The sequence below is a fragment of the Pelmatolapia mariae genome, linkage group LG2 (assembly GCF_036321145.2).
Source record: "Pelmatolapia mariae isolate MD_Pm_ZW linkage group LG2, Pm_UMD_F_2, whole genome shotgun sequence".
In the NCBI taxonomy this organism is placed as follows: Eukaryota; Metazoa; Chordata; class Actinopteri; order Cichliformes; family Cichlidae; genus Pelmatolapia; species Pelmatolapia mariae.
This window is the reverse complement of record NC_086228.1, coordinates 12,029,972-12,043,147: the sequence shown is the minus strand read 5'-3', so window position 1 is coordinate 12,043,147 and position 13,176 is coordinate 12,029,972. Positions and strand designations below refer to the sequence as shown.

At 44.1% G+C, this 13,176-nt stretch overlaps 1 protein-coding gene across 1 annotated transcript in view; it reads left to right on the top strand.

Moving 5' to 3' along the window:
• Nucleotides 1–13,176, top strand: part of mgat4b (alpha-1,3-mannosyl-glycoprotein 4-beta-N-acetylglucosaminyltransferase B) — a 113,944-nt gene that overhangs the window by 63,247 nt on the left and 37,521 nt on the right. The window contains exons 6-8 of the mRNA XM_063493022.1: nt 616–729; nt 8,247–8,322; nt 12,246–12,360. Coding sequence (XP_063349092.1) covers nt 616–729; nt 8,247–8,322; nt 12,246–12,360 — 305 coding nt within the window. The remainder of the gene's footprint in view (nt 1–615; nt 730–8,246; nt 8,323–12,245; nt 12,361–13,176) is intronic.

Here is a 13,176-nt window from a genome sequence, read left to right as displayed (position 1 = left end):
ACCATGTCATGTTAGCTTGGCCTAGTGAACACAGAGCAACATGAATTTATATCCCATACTAACCTATTTGTGTCAGGCTTGGCCTCATAGCTGACTTCAGGGAATCTTGGTTTCTGTGTAGAGTTGTGAATGTGAACACCGAACAGCTTTGTGTATGTGCATGTTTGTTTTATTCTTCTGTCCTTAGCTCGTAGAGCAGGGGCGGGCAACTCCAGGCCTCAAGTGCCGGTGTCCTGCAGGTTTTAGATATTTATTTAGTTATTTATTTCACATTTGGTTCAACAGTTTCAACAGTTTTATCCTTTCATACACACAAATCATGCTTTCCCTTGGTATACACTGCAGCCATGCATGAAAAGGAGCAGGAAGAAGAAAATATTCTTAATACCACCCTGGGTCAAATGATTAGTTCATTTCCAGGACTCTGGAGAACTCCAAGACATGTTGAGGAGGTAGTTTAGCAATTTGAATCAGCTGTGTTGGATCAAGGACACATCTAAAACCTGCAGGACACCGGCCCTTGAGGCCTGGAGTTGCCTACTCCTGTCGTAGAGGGAGCTCACAGTTTGGTGTGAACGTTGATCGTTTGTTTCACTCGGTCTGTCTGAATCTCAGTTTTCCAGCAGAGATTCAGTCGGGTCTGCTGGAGGTCATCTCCCCGTCGGTCCACTTCTACCCCGACTTCTCCCGACTCCGAGAGTCCTTCGGAGACCCAAAGGAGAGAGTCAGGTCAGTAAACGTGTGTGTGTGTGTGTGTCTGTGTCTGTGTACATGTTTAGACATCTTTGTGAGGACAGAAAATTGGCATGCTACAATACTTGTGGGGACTAACAGCCCTTATAGGAACAAAATGCCCGTCCACACGAGTTTGAAGGCATTTTTGAGGCTCAGAATGTGGTTTTAGTGTCAGGGTTTCAATTAGGTTATGGTTAGGTTTAGGGTAAGGGTTAGGGTTAGGCATTCATTTTTGATGGTTAGGGTAAGCGACTAGGGAAAGCATTGTGTCAAATAGATGTCCTCACTAAAATATGAAAACGAGTGTGTGTGTGCGTGTTCCACAATTTCCTTTAAGTAGATGTGGACTCTTCAAAACCAGACATACTTAAAGCATCTGGATCAGGTCATATAAATAACGCTGTTTCTGGATTTCATTAATAGAGGCATGTTATACAAATAGATACGACACTCAGTAAATCCTGAATAGAAATCAGTTTGGAGAATTCTCATCTACCAAAGACTGTAGAGATCCTGCTTCTAAAAAATCTGTCCTCGGGTCTCAGTAATGTCCTCACGCAAGGGTCTCCACAAAGATAGGTGTGCAAGTCCACACAGTCAACTTTACAGTCCAATCAGGTGTGCGTTTGTATGTGATTTATGAGCTCCAGCAATGAGAGAAAGCTGGTGCTGGTCGGTGTCTCTAATCATTTGTATTTATGCATGTATGTCAGTCAGTGTGTGTGTGTGCATGTGTTTAACATCTCCCCAGGCATCTGTCAGCCTGTCGTGGCTAATTCATGAGTCTCTGAGCAACCTAACCAGACACACACACACATACTGAACACACACACACTTAAGTTGGTCCTCTCGGCTTCCTGTCTCCTTAACAGAGCCATCTTAAAAGGAAACGCACACACAGCTCGAAGTGACATCATTTTATTTAATGAACTGCTGCTCCGCCCCTTGGCCCCGTTCCTGTGGTAACACTGGACAGGGAGGGAGGTAGAAAAGATGAGTTTGGAAGCGAGAAGGAAAAAAAAAGAAACACCTCATCCTCTTCTTCACTGTCTGTGTGCTGATGAGCTATTTTCATTCACCGCCTCTGAAGAAACTGAAATCTGAAGCTTGTGGAGTCGTTTACTCTGTGACACGCGCTCTGGAGCTAGTTGGTGTGAAAACGGCAGCGACGGGTAGTTGACTGTAACATCTCTGCAGAGGAAGACGAAAAAACAGCGTTCTTCTTCCCTTTTGGGACTCATCTCAGAGAGCGACCAGGAGATCTTCTGATTTTGTGATTTCATTCTGTCTGCAGACATCATCTTCAGTTCTTTCCTAGAAAATATCCGCTTTCAGAGACGCGATGCAGAAGGAAAATCTGTCAGACAGAACCTGGGCTGCAAGTCTTAACTGATGAGAAGAGCTGAGACCTGGGCTGAGTGATGCACTTGTTCTTCAAACAACAGGAAGCGAGTTGATTTAGTTTGCCAGCTGTTGGAGCTCAGAGAGATAGACTGCTGTCATTTTCATCAAACATGGAGTCACAACACCTGAAATCCAAACACACAAACACAAAAACAGGTTTTTAGATTCAGTAACGACGAGAGGTTGACTGAGAAATAAGAGTTCTGTAGTGGTGGCGCGAGTTAAAGACCAAATATGTGAAACAAATTTTGAAAACAAATATTGAAAACTCTTAAGTTAAATTCATATTCATATAATCTATAATCGGAACTACAGCTTCAGTAATGTGTATGTCAGCTGGTGATGATTTTAGGTACCAAACTTCTGTTGGGAAGGTTTATCTATATTAGGACAGCGACTTATACTAGCAGATTGAAAAGTAATAAATACCACAAGTACATTTAAACTGTGCTTTAGTAAAGTTAGACTATGTTGTGTTACACCACCGGTCGTCTTCATGCCACCTGTTGTTTCCTTTCTGGGCATCCTCCTGCATGCTTAGCATCCACATTTGGGCCTTCGTGTTTTGCATCTAGTTTTGTTTTTTGCAAATTTATTTTTTCTTTCAGTCACTGGTTAAGTTTAGGTACCAAAAACTTAGTTAACATACTACAAATCACAAGGATAGGTTTACATTTTGTTAGCTTTAGCTACGAGAACCTGTTTTGTGTGGTTTGAGTTCTTGGTTTCAGGTGTTTGAAATTACAGTTTGTTTACCTGTGCACCACTAGAGAAGTGTACAGGTTTACCACATCTCTAGCTAACTGCCCAGCCTCTATCCTAAAGCATCATGGGAGCAGTTAGTTCGCAAAGTGAAACGTTCCTGCAAACAGAAGATAATACATCAGCTGTGATGGATTTGTGTCCACGCTCTTCAGAGTTTAAGTGAGACGAACGGCCGTCAGGAAGGGACTACATCAGTCTGAAAACTTAATGATTTGGAGAAAATGGACTTTAATATGCAGAACTTGTCTGCTCCTTAAACACTTCAGAGTCTGAGCGAGCAAAAGACGAACACGTCTGCGCTGACTCTTCCTTTTTAACGCCGTTTGCATGCAAGCGTATCGCCGCCGCTCGCTATCTGAGGAGAATCTCATTAAAAGTTTGTTTTCCTGCCGAAGGCCCGATGCTCTCGGTGTGAGAGGAAGATACTGACGTGAGTCAGGCGGCCGCCCTCGCGAGCTAACCGCTGTTCATTCAGTTCATCTCCCAGAACACTCCACCTGTGCACTCACAATAACGGCACCTTTATTTGATCATATTTATGGATCCATTTAGACGCACGCAGGAGCTTTTAAGGTTTGGAGGCCTGCTTTAATTCAGAAAAACTCTGATTACATCCAATCAATGCAACGTTGGCGAATGTTTTTTTTTTTGTTTTTTTTTCTGCTATTTTAATAGTTGAAGTTGTGACTCTGGTAACTTTATTGTTGTTTTTATGATGCCTTCTAGTCTATGATATAATTTTCTTTAATTTTACTGTCATTAGTCTCCACAGCCTTTCTCAGTTTTCCTTCCCTTCTGTTTTGTCCATCTTTGTTTTGTTCCCCAGTTTAGCTCATTGTGTGTATTTGTGGACTTGTATTCCTTCAGTATTTTGGTTGCTGGGTGTTTTTCTTTGGTCATAAAAAGCATGTGTTTATCTTCATGTCAGCTACCTCATTGTCCTGCATTCGGGTCTTCTTCACGTCACCACTCCTGACACTTTGTGCTTGTAATGGGATGATTGACCTTCATGAAGAAGGAAACAAAAACTGCATTGTCTTGTCCACTTATGTTCTTCAAATAAAGGACAATCATTCATGGATTCAATAAGAAACTTGCTATTAATAGAAAGCAGCGGATTAATGCTGCTGTTTCTGTTGCTTCATGAAAAAAAGAACACCTGGAAGTTTTGTTTTTACTTCTGAACTTCTCAAACATCCACGATTATAAACGAGGATGCAGAACGAGAAGAACAAAAATCACAGCAGACGTGGCAAAAGCACTCAGGGTGATCACTTAAGTCGAAGCAGCGATAAATGTGTTAAAAATACTCCAGTTAAAGTTAAAGCACTGATTTCACTTCTTTACTCAAGTAAAAGTGAAGAAGGGTTAACAGGGATTCAGCAGGTGTGGGAACCTTAAGGTCGGTTTTAGCGGTGCAGCGTGGGAAAAGGAATCGCTTATAAATCAGTGACAATCGTTTCAACTATGAGCTCCAGTTTCTTTGTGATCAGGCTTTGACCAGCTGAGCTGTGCTGCTCATGTTTGTGGATTTAAACAACTGAATTCAACAAGATATGAGACGATGTTACACGAGCTATCGTGGCTGAGTGGCAGAGTATCTGTATCGTCTCCTTCAATTCAAGCTGATGTTGTGATATCACTCTGACCATGAACGCCACAGCTGCTCAGCACAAGTCCGGCATCGTGCATGACTGCACACTTCTGTTTGGAAAGTGTAAGGAAGAGAAAGTCCAGATCTTTGTGTTAAAATGCAGCGGTTACCAATAAAGTTCAAATAGATAAATAAACATGACCACAGGTCATGTTTAAGGAAATCCTTTAGAGCAGCAGTGGGGAACTCCAGGCCTCAAGGGCCGGTGTCTTGCAGGTTTTAGATATCGCCCTGGGTCAACACACCTGAATCAAATGATTAGTTCATTTCCAGGCCTCTGGAGAACTTCAGGACATGTTGAGGAGGTAATTTAGCAATTTAAATCAGCTGTGTTGGATCAAGGACACATCTAAAACCTGCAGGACTCCGGCCCTCGAGGCCTGGAGTTCTCCATCCCTGCTTTAGAGGAGTTGACATGGTCATGATGCTGATTCAGGAACACAGCACAAACTTCAGTTTTTCTTACTCATATAAGAGCTTGTTGAAGCTTGTTGGAGCTCTGAGACTGCTGGCCTCTAGTGTGTAAACTGATAACAATAATAATATAATAACACCTGAGCTGTAATATTGTTACATTCTCACAGGAGAATTTATAGTAAAGAGTAAACATGATTAACGCTTAGCTGTAAATATGTGATTATAAGTGATTACAGCTGCAATAAGGTGTCATTAAGTTTGTTTTAGTTTTTCATTTGTCTGTCGTCTTTGTTTTAGAATAATCTCAGTGACGTGAACTTCTGCGGTTTGACCTTTAAAGGATTTTAAGCATGAATGACGTCTTTGCTCAGAAGCTGTGTGTTTGGCTTTTTTGCCTTTTTGCCTTTTTGATTGAACGCAGCGTGGAAGCACTGTGAAAGTGCAATGATGCCTCTGTGGTCACGCTGCTGCTGTTTTTGTGAAAGAAGCTGCCAGAGAATCGTTTCTGTTTTATCTGGAAACACTCGAGTCTTTGCGTGGAGAACCAGCTGACTCTCCCTGTCGCCTTAAATCGCCTCGCCGATCGCCGCGAGGGAGTGCAAGACAGGAAAGCCTCTGTGTTAACTTTACTGTTTTGCTATAAAAGCCTCTTTTTCCCGGGATTGTTTCTTAGACCTCGGTGGGATTATAAAAAGTCTATTGACTCCCAACAGTAAAAATAAGCCTTTAAAGTGCCGTGTGAGGAGATGAGCGTGGATCGTTTTTTTATGGCGCAATAAAGAGACGATGGAGGCGTGGATGGGTTTTCTTAACTGAAGGAGTGGGACCTCATGTGTTTATCACATGCTGCACAAATCCCTACAACAAAGTGCATCTTTTAATGCTTTTTTTTATTTTTATTTTGACCCTGAGATGTGTGGGATGTTTTTCTGGCACTATGATCATGTGCTCCTGGTCACTGCACAAAGCTGCAAACCTCCACTGGTCAGTGTGGATGGACACATGAGGAGTTTTAATGCTTCTGGACGAATCTGTCCTCGTTTGTTTGCACCATCATTCTGCTTTTATATGATCTAATGACACAAAAAGTTAAACGCACTAACATAAAACCTCACTTCTGTTTTACCCTCAAGCATCAAACTCCATCACTAAAAGAACGAAAACAACATGTTAAAATGTCCAAATCTGAATAGAGACTTGCTGTAATGTATGTTTGGAGACGGCGGCACTGCCAAAAGGACAGAAGGCCGAGCTGGAGAGTTTTGTTGGGAGGGACAGCTCAGGATGGAGGTTTGCACGTGTGCAGAGGAGGGATGGTGTTAAAGATGGAGCTGCGAGGCAGAAGGAAAAGAGGAAGAGCTCAGAGAAGATTCGTGGATGTGGTGAAAGAGGACATGCAAAGGGTTGGCGTGACAGAGGAGCATGCTGGGATATAGGGAGAGACGGAGGCAGATGATCTACTGTGGCGACCCCTAAAGGGAGAAGTTAGAAGAAGAAGAAGAAGAAAACGAGTCCGTTGGTTTGATTTCTAACCTCTGCCTCTGAGGCTCAGAGGTCTGTAGCAGGTGTCTGTATCTGTGTGATGGTCACACGGTCTGTGGATGCAGACTGATCACTCAGACTGATCACTCCGCCCTGTTCTGATGAAGTCACTTATTAAGTGTTGACATATAAACCGTTACCAGTGTATAAGTTAATAAGTTATGAATCAGATTTTAGTGACTTCCCTGTTAAAATAAAGAATTCATTATCGATTTCTCTTTTTTCCTGAGAACTTATCGAGCATTAAACAGACGGCGGTAAACTCGCATACTGCAGCAGGAACCCTCTGAGCTCTGACACCTCAAACAGCTGAGCGCTCGCTCTGTAAATATCGAGCTGTGTGTTTAGCAAACCTCGTCTGTAAACACACCGATTCAGTTCACCGCTGATTGCTTTGTTCTGTTTCTGCGAGCGCCTGAAACTCGCGGCGCGCTCTCTTTCCCACCTCGCGGGCCGAAGGCGTCGATGGAAACCTGCAGAGCTACAACCTTGATCCTGCTGGATGTGCTTCCTCTGTGTGTGTCAGAGACAGTTGGTACCTGTTTAGTGTGTGTGTGCAGCGTAAACACACAAACGTTCAGTGTTTTTTATTCCACAAACAGGCATTTTACAGGTGAACAGACGATGAGATCAGCTCCACGATTAAGGGAACAGTTCCCCCCCCCCCCCTGTGGTCATTCATTCATTTATTTTCATTCTTTCATTGTTTTTGCCTCTTTGTCTTATTTTTCTCTATTTTGTAGCTTTTTTGTATATTTGTGGTTGTTTTGTGGACCTTTGTGGTTCTCGTTGGATAATTGACTTTCATGAAGAAACAAATACACGCTGCCTTGTCTTTGCCACTTATAAGATAACACGTACTTAAGAAGGAGAGGTTCACTCCAAAATCACATCTACATATTTTGCCTCTGGGCTGCAGCGTTGTTTATCCAACACAGTCGTGTTTGACTTGCTTAGCTTTGCCAAACTGACTTTCCTTAACTACAGTGAAAGTAAATGGCGCTTGTATCTGTAGAAGAGCCCAAAGAATACACTTGAAAAAAATGTGGTTACTCGAGAACATCCACAAGGCTGTGAGCAGTCTCAGAAAGAAACAGAAACAGACTCTTAAATTAGTGAAATAAAGTGATGAGAATAAGAAAAGCCAGCTGTTTGCAGCTTTACAGCGCTGTGCACTTCTCTCCACTGAAGAGTAAATGTCTTTTAAAGCTGGTTCTTGGTGCTCTTACTGGTTTCAGTGGGAGGAGCCACACCCATGCAGCATTACATTTACTAACATCGCCATCCTGGATATTTTCAGATGAACTGATCTGTGTGTGTAACCCTCCGCCTCTGCTCAGCGATGGAGATGTCCTCCTTTACTCTCTGAGGGGAGGCGTGGTACATGTGGACAGTGGATGTGCAGTCTTTCTAATGTCCAGCAGGGGGCGACTCCTCTGGTCAGGCTTCCTTTTAGTCTCAGTCGCTGATTTTAGGGGAGAAAGGATGAAACAGCAGAGTATGATTTAGGGCGGAGCTACATCGTGATTGACAAGTCGCTTTCACTCGTTTCGACCGTAACATCCAACTTTAAAACACCAGCATAGCAACAGCTCCATAGCAACCCATTAACCAATGGATGATGTCACAATGGCCTGTGTGCATGTGCAGTAACTGTGTGTGTGTGTCTCAGAAGAAGAGGTGCAGGTATACTTGCATTAACACATTAACTCCTCCCCCTCTTCTTCAGGTGGAGGACGAAGCAGAACCTGGACTACTGCTTCTTGATGATGTACGCTCAGTCTAAAGGAACCTACTACGTCCAGGTAAAGAGAAACACAGAAGAAGAAGAAGCTCGGCGAGCAGCTGCTGGTCTTTCTCTCTTTCTGTGGTTATTTTGGATGTTTTTGTAGTTATTTTTAAGCATTTTGGTCGTTTCATGTGTTTGTGCCAAAATCCTGGGGGTGGGGCCAAAAATAAATGAATGAATCTGACAGTTGAGATAAATTGTTCATTCCGCTTCACGTCCGAGTGAACGCTGCGTGTTTATCGGTGGATTTTCTGGTAAATGATTCGTTGCCGTGTGGTGAATGAAAGTGATGCTCACTGCTGCATCTTTCCTTTAAAACTAGTCTGCTTTTCCAAAAGCAGGATTAAGGAGAAGGGGGGCGTGCTCAGAAATGATCAGGATCATGTAAGTGTAAATTCAGATGACACGTCCTCGTGTGTTTGCAGAGCTCCTGGGAGGACTTTGATCTCCTCTTTGCTTTTTCACATCTCTAATCATTTTGCATGTTTTCACTCTTTACTCCGTATTTTGGTCTTTAGGTTTAATTTTTCGTTTGATTTTGGTTGATTTGGCGTCTGTGACTGTGATGTCTGGTTTGAAGACGGAGGCCAAGGTCACATTTTCACAGGGAGTGAGCATCGTGGAGGGGAACAGAAACGTGTCCATCACAGGGACAGCTCAGAGTCAGAGAGGTTGAGATTGTTTTGCACATATGCAGAGGAGGGAGGGTGGGTCTACTGGAGAAAGAGAAAAAGAGGAAAAGCTCAGAGAAGATTCATGGATGCAGTGAAGGAGGACATGCAGAGGGGGATGCTGGGATGGGAGGAGATGCAGATGACCCGCTACGGCGCCCCCGAAAGGGAGCAGCTGAAAGAAGAGCAGGAAGAAGAGTCTGTGGTCATTTCAGGTTGCATCTTTTTGTCTGTTTTAGTTCGTTTTTCGTCGTCTGGTCACATTTGGGTCAGGCTGTCGTTTCACTTGGTGGTGATTTTTGGACACTTGTTCCTCAGGTTTAGCGTCTTTGTCCTTTTTTTGTCACATTTTGTTTGTTTTTGTGTATTTGGGTCATTTCAGGACTCATTTTTTAGTCCGGTTGTATCTCTGTGGGATTGTTTTGTGCCTCATTTTGGTCATTTGTGTTCCTTCGTACCCTTTTGAAGCACATTGTGGTTATTTTCTGTTTGATGTTTCTGATTCAGGTCAGATTTTGGTCAGGCTGTGTCTCTTTGTAGGCGTTTGACGGACGTCACGTTTTGGTTGTTTTTCGCGTCTCGGGGTAAATCGGGTGTGGACGGTTAATTTCCCGAGGGGTCACATGAGGAGCTGGGACTGTTATAGAGGGTCACGGCAATAAGCCTGTAAGAAGATAAAATTAATAATGAGCAGAACTGAGTTAAGGTTCTTGGCGCGGCCCTTCACATCAGTCTCAGCTCCTCGTGCGGCCCCTCGGGAACGTTAACGTGACCTCACGTGACCTCTGAGCTCTCAGCAAACAGTTGTCTCTCCACAGAAACAAAACAAGTCGCGCTCTGAGTGCGATGAAGCTTTAAGATAAAAGGTCTCTGTGATGTAATCCCGCTGGTGTCTGAAGCTGATGATGAAACTGTTGCATTGTGGGTAGACTAATGGACGCGTCTCTGTGGCACTGTCACAGAGCCTTTGTTCCCTTTAAAGATGAAAAGAAGAAGAAGGACTCATCCCTCGTCCTCCTCCTCGACATGTGGGACAGAAAGGCGTTTTATCTGAATAAACAGGAAATGAGATGAAGGATGCAGACACCCTGGCATCCTCCAGAGGTCTTAAAAACACCTCATAAACATATTTGAAATTAAACAGCCTGACCCGACCGGCTCTCAGGCTTTCTGCAGGAGACAGAAAGCCTTCACACTGAAGCCGGTGTTGCATTCAGGTGCGTCTCACCAGCTCATGAATTAAAAGCGTCCCGTGTCACGTCCTGCTTCTGATATTTTCTCTCGTGCTAATAAAAATTAAATGAAACCTAAAAGCGCAGGCTTCATGTCTTTGGCTCTGCTGTCCGCTTCGTTACGCTCACTAACCTTTAATTATCTGAGCTCGGTGATGATAAAGCTGCTGATGCGGAGCAGCAGAGAAGTGCAGCGTTTAAAAGCACACCAAACTATCCTTCATCTTCCCGGCCCTTTAATCTCCTTTTCCTTCTTCTTCCTGCTTTTTGTTCTTCTCTTTCATTTCTTATTCATAATGGTTCCTCCCTGGATTCTTCTTCTTCTTCCTTCTCCTCTTTACTTCTTTTTCCTCTTCCTGGCTTCTATTCTTCTTCTTCACGGCTTCTTCTGTTTTTATCTTTTGTTCTTCGCAGAGCATCAGATCACACTTTCAGAAGCTCTGTTTGACTTTTCGGCTCTCAGGGCTTTTATTTTGAATGTGGATCATATTCTCTCGGTCATTTCTCACTTCCTGCCCTCCTCATCCTCACCTGACGAGGCTTGCTTGTGATCGTGGTGCATTTATTGAACTGGGAGCAGTGTTTTGAGTGTTAGTTTAAAATAATCAGTGTGAAAACTAAAGAAAAATGCACACTTTTTACTGCTTAAAGGTGCCGTCTGTGAAATACTGTTGAAATGTTGTTTATTCAAAACCTGATTGTTCCTGAATGTGGCTGAATTATAAAACCAGCCTATTTCGGCGTTCGAAGGTCAACCAAAGAGCGACTGAACGAAAATACAGAAAGTGAGGACCAATAGATGTGAAACCGTCACAAAGACGAATAAATTCCACTGTAATGATGAAAGATGACATTTTCCTCAAAGACGCAGCAGAATACCTGCAGACAGGTGATGTCAGAGGTCGAGGCCGGCGGGAGGTGTTTGTGACAAACAAATAAAACCTGCATTTTCCTGACTCTGAGGATTCTCCCTGGAAATGAGAAGCGTTTTCTGATAGAACGGCGAGCAGGAAGCTCTGCAGATGGATGTGCTGCTCTGTGCGCTGGGCTGTTGTGAGCCGCAGACTTGAACGCTGGTCTGCCTGCCGGAGCTGAGCCCAGTTATTTTTCTGGTTACTTTCCTGTGATGGAGCAGTCTCCCCGATATCATCTCAGCCGGCGGCGGCGGCGGAGTTTCGGCTGCTCCCACACGAAGCTTTCTGACAGGAACACGGAGCCGACACGCTGTTTTGACACCTAAACTCTCTCTGAACTTTGCAGAGTTTTCGCTGTCTGCACGGAGCGGCGGTGAGGCGAGGAGGTGGAGGAGGTAATTACTCTGTCGACTCCCCTGGGGACGAAAGGGGAAGACGTGTGTCAGGAGGCTGGCGTTTATGGAGCGTCTTCTGCTGGTTTGAGATCAGGAGCAGAAATGTTGAGTCTGGCTTCTCTGCTGAGGTTTTAGTGATTCCTTCGCCGAGGCGAGAGGCGGAAACCCTGTTAAAGTTTGCATGTGCATCGCTTTCTTAATAACAATAAAAACTCTGAGTTTTTATTGACATTTTTCTCACAGTCTGATGGTTTTTGGAGCCGGCGTTTGTCTTTTACCGGTTTATGTTTGTATCTTTGAACTGTGACTGACTTTTAATGTTACAAACTCAGACAGCTGATGAGCCTCCAGAGAGTTCCTCTGGATCTGTGCTCCGTGATGTCCTGAACAGGTTTATGGATGTTTATCTGTGTTATAAGTAATAAAAAAGCAAGATCCAGACTTCTTGTGAAAATGTCTGATTGGAGGGTTTTAAATGATCTGCCTCTTGCTTCCACCTCACCTCTCCCTCCGTTCCCCTCTTGCTTCTTCACATTCAGCACATTTATTATGATCTTCATCTGAGGAGTTCATCGAGGCGGCCGCGGTAATTTTGGCATTTCGTGTGTGTGGACGTTAAGCAGCCTTTTTTCTTTTTCTTTTTTTTATTTTGGAGGACACACACACACACACACACACACAGTTAAAGGAGGAAACTAAACTGTGTCTTTCTCTCTCTCTGTTGCAGTTAGAGGACGATATAGTTGCTCGCCCAAACTTCTTCACCACCATGAAGAACTTTGCGCTGCAGCAGCCGTCGGAGGACTGGATGATCCTGGAGTTCTCTCAGCTCGGCTTCATCGGTGAGTCGCAGCACTCGGCTCCATCAAGGGTGGAGGAGACTCCCACCTCCCCAGACGGCAGAGGAGCAGAGAGGAGGGTCTGTTGTTCATTCGATGGTCATCTCTGAGAACTTCCCGGTGTTGTCTTCTTTTAGCTTCTGAAGGGACTGCAAACAGGTGAACAGGTGTCCATCCAAACACCTGAAACACAGCCTGCAGTTACAAACACACGGTCAGCACAGGGCACAAAGTGTGTCGCTGCCAAACGCCTTCGACAGCCAAGCTTTCTGTGAGTTACTGGTTTGATAAAACGTAAGACCTCAGTCAGAGATGATGGGTGGTGATCCTCTCGCTCTGCCAGGCTTCAGTCACACAGGCTCAGCGACTGGTTGGCAGACACAGGGGAAGCACTAGAGCGATGTACCCTGGCTGTTATCTGGATCAGGTTATCGTTGTGTTACTTTACGTAAATACATAAATTTTTCGTGACCTCCAAGGTTTTTATTTTTATCGCAAAGCACTTTGACTTTTACATGTGCTGTATAAATAAATGATACTTACTTACCTACTAGGGAAAAAGGTCTGTTCTCCAACCGGTTGGAGAGTGGTTGGTGGAGGTTGCCGCCTATCAGTGAGTGAAAGTGATCACCAGGAAGCGTGCAGTGAAACACCTCTGGTTTGAAAAGAAGACAGGTTTGTCATCATTAACTACCTGCTAAGCGAAGTGTGAAAAGTGTGACACAAACTGAATAGGCAACATATTACAACATGTTAGCAACCAAAGCAATCAGAGGGAGGTTTTTAGCCAGAGACCAGAGGCTTCCCAGGGGTCGAAAT